The sequence below is a fragment of the Hordeum vulgare genome, chromosome 6H, assembly GCF_904849725.1.
Source record: "Hordeum vulgare subsp. vulgare chromosome 6H, MorexV3_pseudomolecules_assembly, whole genome shotgun sequence".
In the NCBI taxonomy this organism is placed as follows: Eukaryota; Viridiplantae; Streptophyta; class Magnoliopsida; order Poales; family Poaceae; genus Hordeum; species Hordeum vulgare.
In genome coordinates this window covers 281,041,026-281,056,928 of record NC_058523.1, presented here as the reverse complement: position 1 = coordinate 281,056,928, position 15,903 = coordinate 281,041,026, and the positions used below count along the sequence as shown (strand labels likewise).

General features: G+C 49.5%; 1 protein-coding gene across 2 annotated transcripts in view; it reads right to left on the bottom strand.

The window, feature by feature from the left end:
- Positions 1 to 15,903, bottom strand: part of LOC123406267 — a 124,401-nt gene that overhangs the window by 91,768 nt on the left and 16,730 nt on the right. For both annotated transcript variants that reach the window (XM_045099752.1, XM_045099753.1), the window contains exons 12-15: positions 12,762 to 12,920; positions 12,579 to 12,668; positions 11,208 to 11,556; positions 8,912 to 9,025 (exon numbers count right to left, since the gene is read on the bottom strand). In XM_045099752.1, coding sequence (XP_044955687.1) covers positions 8,912 to 9,025; positions 11,208 to 11,556; positions 12,579 to 12,668; positions 12,762 to 12,920 — 712 coding nt within the window. The remainder of the gene's footprint in view (positions 1 to 8,911; positions 9,026 to 11,207; positions 11,557 to 12,578; positions 12,669 to 12,761; positions 12,921 to 15,903) is intronic.

Genomic DNA, 15,903 nt, shown 5'->3' with positions numbered 1-15,903 from the left:
CTCCACCTATCTCCCTGCCGACGGCACCCGCGGCGGTATTCTCATCGCTTGGAAGAGTAGGGCTGTCACCATCTCTGACCCCCTATTCACCCAAAATGCGATCACGGTTAAAGTGTGCGCGCCCAGTGGTGCACCGTGGTGGCTTACCACGGTGTATGGCCCCCAAAGCGACCCCGACAAGATACTGTTCCTGCAAGAGTTGCGGGACATCCGGGCTGCTTGCCCGGGCCCTTGGATGCTATGCGGCGATTTTAACCTCATCTACCGTGACGCGGACAAGAGCTCCGGTACCCTGAATCGCCGCATGATGGGAAGGTTCCGCCGCGCCATCAACGATCTTGCCCTGAAGGAGGTTTACCTAAATGGGCGCCGCTTCACATGGTCTAATGAGCAGTCTCCGCCGACGCTTGTGCACCTCGATCGTGTACTCTGCACCACGGATTGGGAGGATTACCACGAAGAGTGCCACCTCCGATGCCTTGCATCTGTCGTGGCTGATCATTGCCCCCTGCTGTTGGACTGCTACCCCATGCCCACGGCCCACAGACGATTCCGCTTTGAGGCTTTCTGGCCCATCCTTGATGGATTTCACGACACGGTCGCCACGGCCTGGAGCTCCGTGCATGACCGCGACCCCTTCCAACGGCTGGTTCGGCGTCTGCAGGCTATTGCCCGCGCCCTTACGAGCTGGAGTGCTAGATCCACGGGCAATGTCCGGGACAAATTGGCCATATGCCGCGAGCTGATCGCCCGCTTCGACCACGCGATGGAGAGCCGCCTGCTCTCTCCGGCAGAGGACTGGTTGCGCAAGCAGCTCAAGGTGGCGTACCTTGGGCTGGCCTCCCTGGAGCGCACCATCGCGCGGCAGCGCGCCTGCATCTCCTTCCTGGCCGAGGGCGACGCCAACACGAGCTTCTTCCACAAGCAGTGTACGTTCAGACGACAGAAAAACCGCGTGCATAGCCTCCTAGTTGACGGACATGTGCTATGCGATCATGAGGAGATGGCCCAAGCGGCATTCGCGCACTTCGACGGGCTGCTGGGCACTGTCGTGGACCGAGAGCACACACTGGATCTCGCGCAGCTCGTCACGGCCGATGACCTTGGCAGCCTGGATGCGCCCTTCACCCCTGAGGAGATTTGGGCTGCCGTGCAGCGCATGCCGACGCACAAGGCACCAGGGCCAGACGGGTTCTCTGCAGAGTTTTTGCGGGCCTGTTGGGGCATTATCAGGCAAGACATCCTGGATGTCTTCGAGCAGTTATTCCTGCTTCGTGGGAGAGGGTTTGGTAAGCTCAACCAAGCCCTCCTGACCCTGCTGCCAAAGCGCGCGGATGCACAAAAGCTGGGCGACTACCGTCCCATTTGCCTGATCCACATCATGGCCAAGTTATTCGCGAAGGTTCTGTCGTTGCGCATCGCCCCCAAGCTGGACAGCCTAGTTAGCCGCAACCAGAACGCATTCATTGCCGGACGCTCCCTCCACGACAACTTCATGCTCGTCCGGCAGTCTCTCCGGATGCTTCACCACTTGGGCGCCCCGTGCATCATGCTCAAGCTCGATCTCACGCGGGCTTTCGACTCCATATCTTGGTCGTTCCTCTTCGAGATGTTGCGCCAATATGGGTTTGGGGACAGGTTCAGGGAGTGGATAGCCATCCTCCTTTCCTCGGCCAGCACGCAGGTCATGCTCAATGGCGTGCTTGGCCCCCCGATTTGGCACCGTCGCAGGCTGCGTTAAGGGGACTCCACATCACCGCAGCTATTCGTTCTCGCTGTCGACGCACTGGGCCGCCTCATGCATCGGGCGCTCCAGGCCGGCATACTCCGGCGGCTGCACCCCCGACGTACTGTTCCGGCCGTCTCACTATACGCCGATGCTGTTTTGCCATGCTGAGATGGATGAGGTGCTCGCGGTGAAGGGCATCCTAGGTTTTTCTTTTTTTTGACCGGCCATCCTAGGTATTTTCGAGACCGCGTCGGGCTTGCAGGTCAACTACGGCAAGAGCTCGGCCACGACCCTGCATGGCGACGAGGAGAGTGTTGCCTTGCTGGAGGTGTTGGGCTGCCAGGCGGCGAACTTGCCCATCACCTACCTGGGCATACCGCTCACCACCAGACGACCCACTGCGGCTCAGATGCAGCCGCTAGTCGATGCTGTGGCTGGCCGCCTCCCGACATGGAAAGCATGGCTCATGAACAAAGCTGGGAGGTTGGCATTGGTCAAATCGGTCCTCAGCGCGATCCCAATCCACCAGATGCTCGCCCTGGCACCCCCGAAGAAGACCCTGAAGCAACTAGAGAAGATCCAGCGTGGCTTCCTCTGGGCTGGCCGTGCGGCTGCTCAGGGAGGACACTGTCACGTTAACTGGCGCGCGGTCAGTCGGCCTCTCGCGCTTGGAGGGCTGGGCATCCGAGATCTGGAGCGCACAGGGCTAGCGCTTCGACTGCGGTGGCTCTGGCTATCTAGGACGGACGCCGACAGAGCCTGGCAAGGCCTGGACCTGCAGTTCTCCCGTGAGGAGCTCGGACTCTTCTATGCCTCCACCTTCATGGTGCTAGGTGATGGCCACACGGCGCTGTTCTGGGAAGACCGATGGCTGCATGGGCAGTCGATCCGCGAGCTAGCACCCCCGCTGTACCTATGCATCCCCAAGAACAGAAGGGTGCGGACGGTGGCGGAAGGCCTCGCCGGCAATGCGTGGGCCCGAGACATCCGCGACGTCGTGGGGCTGCAAGAGATTGGCCAATACCTGACGACATGGCAGCGCGTCACGCACACCACCCTGTCCGCTGAGCCAGACAGGCTTGTCTGGAAATGGACTGCTAATGGAGAATACTCGGCGCGATCCTGCTATCAGGCAACCTTCCACGGATCCCTCTCTTGCCATTTCTGGAAGTTAATCTGGAAGGGATGGGCTCCGCCGAAGGTCAAGTTCTTCCACTGGCTTGTGAACCTGGACCGATGCGCACTGATAACATTGACATATCATTCTACGAGCATTCAAATAAAATTTCAGCTCTTTTCGTCAAGGCTTGGAAGAAACCTGCTTGTTTAGTTTTCGCTATAATTTTGGCATCAATGTCCAAACTACACATAAAAATTTCAAACTCTAGTAAATCATACACGTCGCTAAAGAGGTTTGTTCTTGTCAAATTTCAGCTCTTTCTGGGAGATGGTTAGAAAAAATACTGCTTGTTTAGTTTGGCCTCAATTTCAGGTAAACAGGTGACAATGACGACCTATACAGGTTCAGGCCCTCTCGGAGCAGGTAAGACCCTAGTCCTGTTATAGGGATGTATTGCACTGTGTCCGTCGAAGGTCGGAGAGATCTCAGGGAGGTAACTCGGTTACAAGTAGTTGTCGACTGCGGGAGACGAAGGCGTAGGTCACAAATCCTAGGTCTCAAAGTGCGTGGAAGATCTGAGAAGCATGCCTTGTATACCTGGCTCGGCTAGGGTTACATGGTTCAAGTCAGTTTACAAGTGGATGTGTCTGCTACTGGGTCACGCCAGACCCTCGCTCGCTGAGTTGGCCGGTTGGTTGTGGCCTGGTCCCTCAAGATAGTGGTGGCACCACATCTGGTTGGTGGGCTCAAGTAGTTAGCCTGCGCAAGTAGCGTCACCTGGGCTGGCTTTCAGCCTTAGTGACCCTATCCGGGTGCCAAATCCTCGTCACTAGCCCGAGTCCTTCACGATCTATATGTTTCTTGCTCTTATGGTTCATGTCTGGGTGCACCGTCTTGGGCTGGCAGGTAGATCAGGATGCACTCATGGTTGCTGGCAGGTAGATCAGGTTGCACTCATTGTTGGTGGCAGGTAGATTGTGATGGGCTATACGTGAGGCAAAGGTTTGACCTAGATAGGTTTTCTATTTTACCGGTCTCATGGTGTTAGTTGGGAGACCCGGCTATAGGATCGATAGACATACTATCAAGGGGGCTCTCAAGTGAGTAGCTTGATCATATCGTTCGTAGAGATCAAACCATTGCATTCTTGGCAGCATCATCTTTCTTGGTTCTTGTTTGGCCTTTCCCTATGTGAGTTTTGGAGCTTATAGTCTTCGTCATGACAAGCTCAAGTTCATCAAAAACGGATTCTGTATGCATCATCTTTGCGTTTTCGGTGTTGGAGATTTTGCCGAATCATATTTGGGAAGGTTATCTTCCTTATCCAATTGGCATTTACTCTCCATTACTAGTCCTCTATATAAATAGTCACTATTGGATAGTACTTGTCGTCATCTATCCAAGCTTGAGTTTGTTGTTTTCGGAGTACATTTGCGGAAGTTATGACAATTCTGGTCTTACTTGTTTCATCTGTTTTGCTTAGGCTATTTTGCAGCACCCAAGCGGTAGTACCGCTCTGACCCACAGCTACTTCCGCTTAGGAAAATGCTTCTGTTGCTCTCTGGTCACCGCATTCTACTGTCGCGCCCACTTCCGCTTATTTTGATCCTTCCGTTGCCCTTCACAACTTTCACGATACTAGTGCAGTACTAGGACAGTAGTACCGCTTCGTGCGGTACTGCCGCCCTGTCGCCTCCTTTTACCATTGTTCCTCTGCTCTTCGTAACCTAGACGGTAGTAGCGCTCCAGCGGCACTACAGCTCCGGCATTTCACATGCTTACCACTTTGCATCTGGAACTGTCGCCTTAAGCGGTAGTACCGCTAAGGTACGTGCTGGGCAAAATAACGGTTGGATTCCCCCCCCCCCCCCAATTAAAGGGGGTCTTCTTCCCCAATGATTTTTGTTCTTTTGAGCTCGTGTTTGCCCCCCATTGTCGACCATCTTTGAGCTTGCTATCTCTCAATCCCACCAATGATTCTTGCTTCTTCTTGAGGGAAAAGAGAAAGGAGATCCAGATTCACATTTCCACCAAACACTTTCTCCTCTATGTAAGGGGAACCCCTTGGATCTAGATCTTTGAGTTTTTTGTGTTCTCCTTGTTCTTCCTCTCATATTCCCTCAAAGTTTTTGTTCTTGTGGTTGGATTTGGGAGTTAGGGGCTTGATCACTTCGTATGTTTTCGCCATTGCATTAGTTGCATCGGTTTGAGTTCTCCACGGTGATACGTGGAAGTGAAAAAGTTGAGAAGCTTATTACTCTTGGGTGTTTGGACACCCTAGAGCTTGTGCCTCTTGGGTGCTTGGGCGCCCTAAACGGTTGGTGGTGTCTCAAAGCTCAATCATCATGGTGTAAAGCTCCGGGCAAGCGTCAAGGTCTCGAATTAGGTTGTGGAGATTGCCCCGAGCAATTTGTTCGGGCTCGGTGACCGCCCCCAAGGATTGCCAGTTGTACGTGTTAGGTGACCGCCCTCAAGGGTCACTTAGTGGAATCACGGCATCGTGCATTATGCGAGGGCATGAGGAGATTCGACGGCCCTAATGGCATTTTGGGGGACATTATGCCTCCAAACCGCTCCAAATGGAGATTAGCATCCGCAAGAGTGTGAACTTTGGGATACATCGTCATGTCCGTGTGCCTCAGTTATCTCTTTGCCCGAGCCATTTATTTATGCACTTTACTTTGTGATAGCCATAATGCTTCATGTTATGTCTTGCTATCACTTAGTTGTTTATCTCGCTTAGCATTAGTTGTTGGTTGCACATAAGTGAGCCTACTAATTTTAGGTTTTGTGCTTGACAAATTAAACGCTAGTTTTATTCCACATTTGTTCAAAAGCCTAAATCGTAATTACCCCCCCCCCCCCCTCCAAGTGACATGCATGTCCTTTCACCTGGGACGACAAAGTTCGGCCTTCTGCAAATCGATGTGCTTCTACTCAACGAGGAGATGGAGTTAAGTGCCTCAAACTTCTGCGCATCAGGGTTGGCACGGTGATGGGCGTTGTTGGCGTGGTTGCTAGCGTCCCTCCTTGCACCAACCATGAGGACCTCCTGGAATGGGTCGTATATTGGTTAGTGTTATCTCCGGATTACAATGGTGAGTCTTCTATATCTCTACTATTAAAGGGGGATCTGCCGTCTGTCGTGATGGTTCGACCTCCTACGATCTCCTCCTCCCAACGTTAACGCTGGCTATCCTCCCACCCACGTTCCCCCACCGATTATTATTCAACCCTTCAAAAACCAGTCGGTTTAATTAAAAATATATATTTCTCCCCCTGCGACTGGAAAATCCGATGGCACCTCCCCCGCACGACTAAAAATCGGGATGGTTCGACCACGCTCAATCCGTTTCCCGTGGCCCCTCGCGCTTCCTTCGATTGAGCGGAAAAAAAAGTAAAAAAGGTGGATCCCACGCCCCGCTTGCTCCAACCGCCTCGATCCCACCTGCCCTGCATCTCGGGACGCACACCCACGATGTACCATCTCCTCTCCACACCAGGTCGCGCAGATCACCGTCCGCCGACGTGCGCCCACGCCCTGCTGCCCAGCGTCCATCTCGTCACTTCCCCATTCCCTCGTATCCTCTCGCACCTCCAACATGGCCGCCGCCTCTGACCAAAGCCACCATCACGCAACTTCCTGGATGGCTCCTCCTTCGCTCCAAGAACGGCGCCCCCGCATGGAAATCGGCATCTCCGCCACAGCACCAGTACACCCCATCGTCGTGGAAGAAGAATCCCAAAGACTCGCTCGACCGAGGCGGCCCTATAGGCATTGCCTTTAGAACCGCACCGCACGAAGTAAGCCTATGCAACCCCCCTCCTAGCTAGATCCATAAGCATAGGGTAAGGTAGGAGCCGGGTATGGTTACCAGAAGTCTGTATGTATGTCTCGCGTAATGATGTCATGTTGTCATGTTAGATATGTTTGCATGAATTTTGTATTGAACAGCGAGTGCGAGCGGGGGCTAGAGGCTGATCTGCTGTGTATGCAAGTGGGAAGCATAGGAGGCGCGTGCCATGCGGGTGGCTCGTTATGAAGAATGGCTTGGAGGCCATGGACTGAACCACACACGTGCGCAGCTGTACCGTTCCGCTGGAATATAAATGCAGTATCTAGGCCCTTCGGGCCATTTCCTGTTAAAAGAAAAGGTGGTGTTTTCTTTTCCTACCATTAGTTCTAAGTTTTTTTATTACGTATCTCCTTAACCTAATAGATCATGCATTAAGGGATGCCTCTTCAACAATCTGATATGTAGCATGCTATTTCTCTTTTCATTGAAAAGTTTTACCTGCATCCAAATATTTCATTTTAAAGGCTGAATTTTTTTCATCCCGTAGACATGACTCTCAACATGTCAAGAATTGTACGTTTTTCAAGCTTGACCTCCTATATGAAGTATCTTATACAACATAGCAATGTAGACTATATGAAATAACAACTCGGACAATAACAACAAGTGCTACTCAAGCGGAGTGACCAAAGACTAATTGAAACATGCGATTTCAGAATCCCCCCCCCCCCCCATTCGCAAAAAATAGAAAAGCAAAAAAAGGACTTTCTTATACTCTAGCATGCAATTAATTGACTCCCCAAAGAACTACATGGCAGAGAAATGTGTTTGATTTATTTTAAATTGATTGCAACAAATATATGTATGGCACCTACAACTCTGTTCTTAAAAAAATATATGTATGAAATTATATTTGATTTCTATTTAGCAATGCCTCATGTCTAAGTCTATTATCCCATGGCATCGTACGGGCATTCAACTAGTATTACCAATGCGTTAATTTAAAACTACTGCCTCCGTCACGATTTAGAAGGCACAGTTAAATTTACGTGCATTTTCATAATAGACAAGGTTTAAGGCGCATTGCATTTACTCCTAGCAGCTAATTAGTACTCCGTTGTACTACTTCTATATGCATGCGTAGTGTGAATGTTATTTATTACCCCATTTCACAGCCAATCAATAACCACCTAGGTTCCAGAGAATTTTCAAGCACGCCTTCTAAACCGTGACGGAGGGAGTATCATCCATTTTGCTTCATCATAATTTATTAGGTATATGTGCTAGATATGTTCATATAATGGCGTAGAAAGCCAGATATTGCATGAATTGCAACAGCTCATGACGAACATGCATAGTCTAATAATGTTCAAGAAATGTTAACTCGTAACTTCTTTGTCGTGGTTAATGGGCAAATAATCCAATTAAACGGTTGATGAATCAATTAATCCGTACTTGATGACCCTACGGGTTACAATTATTGAATTCAAGCTCCCGCCAGTTACTCTAAAAGTCTGAATTGATGGAGAGTCGGGCAATATATTTCAACATTCCCCCTAAGGTTTAGGCTTTTTTAGTCCTTGACATGAGAACGAAATGCCCCCAAAATCTCAGTTCAACATATTTCAACATTCCCCCTCCGGGTTACAATTTTCAATCCATGCTCCCGCCAAAGTACGAACTGATGGAGAAAAGTGAGCAATATACAACAACAATCAGTTAATCAGCGAGTCAACTCTAATCGGCCGATATTTTGAACTAAGGCTTAAAGGTAAGGGGCAGCCCGGTGCATGTAGCCCCCGCTTGCGCAGGGTCCGAGAAAGGGTCCGACCACTTTGGATCTATTGTACGCAACATTTCCCTACATTTCTGCAAGAGACTGTTTCCAGGACTTGAACCCGTGACCTTATGGTCACAAGGCAGCAGCTTTACCACTGCGCCAAGGCTCCCCTTCGAACTAAGGCTTAAAGGTAATGCAAAAAAAAAAAATGCCACTCTATTGGGTTGAAGCTGGCTACAACTGCTGAGTTTAGTCAAGGCAGTCCAAGGGTTCGTGCCTACCAAGCGCACTTGTACCTTGTATTGGACTAGCTAAATGTATACAACGTGGACACTCTCCCTTGAAAGGAAGCACATGGTAATAGGTGCACCTACACAACTGAGATCTAGAGCTTACTCAATACCTTACAATGCCTTCACAAGGAAGAATGATAAAGAGACAGGTTTACTTTTAGAAATATTCAAAAACAAAGTTCATATATGTACCGTAACATAGCATGGTGATATCTTTGCCACAAACTGCCAGTCCAAATCCATGCCAATAGGTGCACGCACAAAACTGACATCTAGAGCATTAGTCTTTCCCACACAAACGACGCTCTGCAAACAGTAACAAACAAGGTGTCACTGCAGGGCATATATCATATATGTTCGAATAAAGTTTCATCCAACATAATAAGCGCTACGTGATGTCATGCAAAGTAAAAGCATATATCATTAATGAAAGCCAATGCACAAGCTAATTAGTAAATGAGTACAATTAAGAACCACAAAACCTGTGATGTGACGATAGTTTGCAATTGTCTGACAGATAGCAGCCCAGCATCTCGCATGTGATACAGCATTGTGTCAACTATTGTAGTTTGCACATAAACGGTTTGCTACGTGGAGAGCCACATAAGGTCTGCAGGACCCGCCTGGCAGCACAACCCCCTGATCTAGCCCAAAGTGGCTAGGAGACAATCGGTTTGGAAGGTTTTGTTGACTACACCGAGAAACGCTTCGTCACGTCTCCTCCCACGAGCGGCTGGGCGAAGCCCTACACACCACCGGCCCTAGTCCACCCCCCCCCCTCCTTCCCCTCACAGACAAAGCCTGGTCCGCATCAGGGGCGGTAGGGCTCCTTCCTCCTTGTCTGGCAGCGCGCGGCGCGGAACGCGGTGGTCAACGGGGGCGCGGCGCTCGGCATAGGGCGCGAAAGAGGCGAGGCGCACGGGTACACTGGCAGTGTGGTCATGCGCCCTTGCTGCGGTGGCTACGCAGTGGGGGCCACGTGGTGCGGTACTGCACAGGGCGGCGATGGCGTGCATGTCAACCCAGATCTGGATCAGGAGCACCTCCGGCCGGCTGCACGTGGGCGGCGCAGGCCGTGACTGCAGGGGATGCGGGGTGGCGTGGAGGAGGCGTGCTCGACGGGCATCACTCCTCTAAAGTTGGTGCGGGGAGCGGTGTGGTGGAGGTTGGCCGGCCGTGGCGGCGGGTGGCGACGGATGCGTGCCCAGCATCCTGGATCTAGCATCGAGATCGGGATGGGCGGCGCAAGTTGGGCAACGGTCTGGCGTGGCTGTTGCTCCGACCGTGGGCGGCGGCGCGGGGAGGTTGGGCGCATGAGCGGTGGCCTCCCAGTGGCGCAGCGCTACACGGTGGCTCGGCAGTTCTACCCGCGGCGACGGCCGGCTTCTACCCGGGCGTTGGCTCGTCTGCGGTTGGACCATGTCGACCTTCGCTTCATCTCCTCGTCGTTCGGGCACTACTTTTGTCGAAGGGTTGGCCCGCTCCCAGCTGAGATCCATCACCGTCTCGCGCCCGGTGCGATAGGACCGAGCTCGTCTCGCGCACGGTGCCGCAAGACCGAGCTCGTCTCGCGTCTGGTGCTGCAGGATGAGTCGATGGAGGCCAGTTTTGGCTGGCCTTTGGGTCCCAAGGGTGGAAAAGGTGGGACATTTTCACTCGTCTCTTTGGTTGGAGTAGCGGCGGATCTCGGGTGAGGTGGTGTCAAGGTCTTGGATGCAGGGCGGCGGCCCTGGAGGTGGTTCCGCGGTGCTCATGGGTAGAGCACGTGGCTTGGTGTTGCCCGACAGCCATGGTCGTGTGGGCAGCGTTGTAGCCGGGGTGTGGCGTTCGGTGGCGGTGAGTGTTGGCCGAGGTGAAAACCTGCTCTATCTTCGGATGGACCGGCGGCGGCGAAGCTCATTCCCTTCTTGAAGGCGTCGTCACGGCTCTCGTCACCCGTCATGCTGCTCCAGGGGAAACTCTGATCCTCGGATCGGGCGGTGGCGACGCTTCGATGTCGTGTCCTTCCTGAAGGCGCCACCTTGGAGCCAACGGTTCGTCATATGCGGCTTTATCTCTTCGCGGTGGCGTGTTCCCGGTTGAGCCCCCGGTTGCTCTTGTAGTGCTAGGGGTGGTGTTGTTGTGATCAACGCCTATGTATTCTGCCTTGGGTGTGTGCATGTGTTGTGTTGGTGTGCGTTTGTATCAAGATGTTGTTGATCGTTGCTTTATATATAAAGCGGGGCGAATGCCTTTTTTTGGTAAAGTGGTTAGGATTCCTTTAGTACTAAACTACCTCATTAGGTTCAAATTCATATTTGGTGTAGCCGTGCAGGGTCCGGATTAGAATCAGTTTGAGTCCATAATGTATCTCCTTTGAGTCGGCTTGTCAACCAAGGTACCCCCCCCCCCTTATATAAGGACTTCTCCCATGATCAACAAAGCATCAGAATTCCAGAGTATTACTTTCTATTAGGCCTAGGGTAGTTAGAGTTTGATATGCACTAACCTGAGCAAGAGAACCTTCAGGGGATGACAGACCACAATATCTTAAAGTTACATCACATCGAGTACTCTTCGGATACAAACTGGTGACCACTTGAAGTTGCTCAAATCTACCACACAAAACCTCTGTGTGATCAATACTGATGATCCTCGCAGCAGCTTGGCCAATAGACACATCCACCAAGAAGCGGATTGTGTTTGGTAAGACCTTTTCAACAGGAAAAGATAGTTCATCATCCGGTTGGTAACTTAGCAATTTATTTATAGCTTGCCACTCTTCTTTAGTTAGTTGCTCCTCATCCAACTGTGGTTCTACTACGCCGCCTTCTTCAGAAAGCAACCCAGCCGAGTTCCTAGTAGAACAAGAAAAAGGGCATACTTGAGATGTGAGGACGATAAAAAGGAACATTCAATAGTACATATCTGAATAAAATCATGCTAACATTAGGAACATTGATCATCAATATCATCCAACTATTTTGATTTCATCTTTCGACAAAAGTAGATTGCAACTAGGCCTTGATACCGTTACCGCAAAAAGAAAAAAAACTAGGCCTTGATACCAAGCACAAACTAAAAGAAAGGCAATGCCCGCTAATAACACTAGTTCAAAACTAGTTTTTATATATGGATATTCTTCTGTTCAGAGTTGGAAGAGCAAGACTGTCAGAGGAACAAGATATGCTTGGGTGCGTAATTAACTTCATTCCTACTACACAATTCAACAAGACCCAAAGCTTTTGCGTTTTCCCCGAAAAAATGAATGTGATGGCAACAAAGAGAAAAGATGAAAGGATAAAAAAACAGCAGCAACGGCACAGCGTCTCCTCCGCTTTCTTGTAAACAGCCCAAAGGGGTAAGTAATATATAATACTCCCTCCGTCCGAAAATACTTGTCGGACGAATGAATGTATCTAGATGTATTTTATTTCTAAATACCTCCATTATTATCTACTTTTGTGACAAGCAATTCCAGACGGAGGGAGTAGTAAAGGACTCAAGAACACACCCAAACCCTAGTCGAATAGGAGAAGACCATTATTTTTACCCCTAAGAAAAACCTTTTTATATTAAAAGAAAGGGGAGCGCCGGTAGGAGAGATGATGCAAAAAGACTTGCAAACCACTACAGAAGAAAAAAATACAAGATGCCATAAGAAGGATGTGTTTGTAGTGACTACGCTAGCGTGGTTTTTAGATGTTCGTAAAGCAACGCTTAAGCGGCAAGGCACCCTGGCACTTTTTCTGCCTCAAGCACTTAAGTGCAATGGGGGTTGATCACCTTTAGACACCTTGCTACCTACCATCTCAAAATCAGAAGCAGCGGATAATTAAATAATGGATGTGATTAACTAGTGTCAATTTATTTTACGGACCATCCAAAAGGCCACCATCTTCTCTTTGAGGAACCCTTATGCAATGTTTCCTTAGATTTCACAGTTTCAACTTTAGCATGACCCAGCAACCTGAAAATACAAATAATATCATAACCAAGTGAACATCAGTTCAAACTAAGGACAAAGTAATATAAAACCTCTGTATATGCTGCACTAGCACACCTCCAAAGTATAATAACTTTTGAGTCTAGAATTTTCTCAATCTGCCGAATTTCATAAATATCAGCACTAGGTGCTTGCTGCAGTAGGGTGGCATAAAGTTGAACATAACGACGACGAAGCTGGCACAGATATCTAGTTCTCTCCCATGAGAACCAATAGCTGGGAACAAAAGAGAAATAAACTTCAGAATGACAATTCAACTTTATAAAAAGCTTAAACAAAAATTGCATCAAAACATATTAACATCCGAGTTATTGTGCAGTGTTCAAGATATACCACAAGTTCATGCACAATTAAGAAAAAAAAAACAGACAATTTAATTGATGGTATAATCATACCAATTTGGATGAGCATCACCAAAATATTTTACATGTGACTTGTTAGGACTCATAATGGCATGTGTTGATATTACCAAAGATGAAGGCAGAACTTCACAGACATTGTTGAGGGCCTATAGTGATGCAGAGCACCATGGACATCACCATGAATCCATCATCAACACCACAAGCGCCAAGTGGACCGATGACAAGAGCTCATACCCGTGCCATAATGGCATGTGTTGATATTAGCAAAGATGAAGGCAGAACTTCACAGACATTGTTGAGGGCCTATAGTGATGCAGAGCACCATGGACATCACAATGAATCCATCATCAACACCACAAGCGTCAAGTGGACCGATGACAAGAGCTCGTACCCGTGCCATCAAAACTGAGGTGACTCTGTTACTCTTAGAGCTCCCTATGCATGCATGTCAGAAATGGCTACTACATGGCTACTACCTCATTCCGAGAACTTGTCCATACTCATGTACTAAGGCATCAAGCATGCAGAAGCAAGGAAGGAATGCCAATGCTTGGAAGAGGAGAAAGGAGAAGAAGAGGAGGGAAAACTGCCACTTTCAGGCGGCCAGACAGTGCGGCCTGATTCCGCCCCAACAATGCAGCCATATGTCCGGCATGAGCACCGTGGAAACCCGAGAGCAAAGTATAAACTACAAACTTGAGAGAGCTTTGCTCAATTTGTCTCCTCTAGAAGAATCAAGGCCTCCTACACGGAGAAGAATCCCTACGGATGATTACCAAGACCTCCTGTTTACGGATTGGGAAAGAATTATCTCTCAAGACCTCCATCTCTCCTAGAGATTTTGGGATGAACTACCTACTTAATTGTGTCCTTTGTTGTTCTTGGGTCTAAATGTACCTCTTGAATTGTCTCGTGATTTGGTGATAAGACTTACCCCTTGTGTTTCCTCTCATGAATTCCACCGAATTCCCTTGTGTTCTTCGTGTTCTTCCTCAATTCCACCTCCAATCGTGAAGATCAGGCCACCCCTACGGCTTGCCCCGTATCATATAGATTAAGGCTATACAATTACTAAAGAAGTGTCTCAAAAGAAATTAACAAACTAAATGTCACAAGTGTGCTAATGATTAGGTTCCACCAGAACTAGAAACTAATTATCAGGGTGAGATGCTTTTATTATACTGTAATAAAAGACCGTTGCATATCCACTTCCACTCCCTTATGTAGAAGATGAGCAGACGCGTACCCAGCAACTTATGTGTGTTGTGGCGCACTCTACATCAGACAGAGAAGAGCTCCTCCTCCTTTAGGTTAGTCAAAAACTACTCACGTTGCATTTCAGTTTGTTCTTATCTACTCCACGCATTACATCAAGAAACAACTTCAACATTTTATCAAAGGATACAGCCCCATTTTTCAATGATGCTTCATCGCCATGGTCTCTCTTTCTTTCAAAATTGCCACAACACCGAGCTACCCGTCTGACCAAGTCCCTCATAGTCCATGTACCATAGTCCTCAGTGATGCTTCATCGCCATGGTATCTCTTCTTCCAAATTGCCACAACACCGAGCTACCCGCCTGACCAAGTCCCTCATGGTCCATGTACCACAGTCCCCTACGCCTTATTCCCGTCCCCATCCTCCTTACAGTCAGTTTGTCCTAAATCAAGCACATTCCTCTTTTTTTGAACAGGAGAAGGGCTTGGAAGGATCCAGAGCTGCATTAAATTGTCACGTGGAAGAACACAGTATAGCTTGTCCAAAGACCTCTAAAGAAAATAAAAATACGACATAGTCCCTGAACAATGCAGAAAGGACCCCAGACAAAATATATCCTATGCAATGTGGTCCTTGTCCTCCGAAACAACTCCAGCAACGATCCAATCTCCACGCTGCCGGGGACGAAACCACTTGGAGCGAAGAGACCACCGAAACAACATCGCCAACTACTGGAGATTTGGGATGCGGACGTCGAGCTGAAGTTGAATTGCCTCCCATCTGGCACTGAGGCCGGGAGGGAGAGAAAGTGGAGGCGGCAGCCAGAAGACGGCGCCAGCCCCCAATGCGCCGCCCTTGGCAAAAAAGCGACGACGCAACGACGCCGCAACCACTAAACCCACAGGCAACCAATGAGGGTAGTTGTGTAGCGGTGGTCACCAACACCTCAACGCCGTCGAGAATAACCGTAGGGAGGAGCATCTGCTGCTGCAAGTGTTCGAGATCCAACGTCGGATTCCCTTCTCCAACGCAAAAGGCACCAGACGACCAAACCACGACTATTCCGTACGACTAATCCCCATCCGCCAACGTGGCGACAAGGAAGAAGAGAGGAGGAAAATCCTGGCTCAATCTGGTACAACAGCAAGCCTATTTGTCGAGCCCCCACTGTATCCGCCCTCAATCACTGCCATCCGACTGAAGGCCAGAGATGACCTTGTCCAGTGGCCGCTCGCTGACGCAGGGCAAGAGCTAGGCCGAAGCGAGTAAGCAACAACCTAAGAAGGACCTACATCTACTATATACAGAGGCGCTCCGAGCTCCTCCCACATTCTTATACCAAGCGTTATCCTACAGCCCACGCTGTCGATTAGAGCATTGATAGACACCAAATTAACCAGGGAAGCTTGCACATGTAGAACTGAAGATCGACTAAATAGCAGGTTTACATTGAACTATCCCAATACCCTAAATAGGCTGCAATGTCCTGTCAGCTGTACATATAGTGTTACTTTGAGAAGGAGAGTACTGATCATATGACTCAAATTCCGAACATGGTGAGATGTACCCAAGTCTGGTACCCACGCTGGATCAGTTCTGTGAGCAGCAGTTCTGGCCT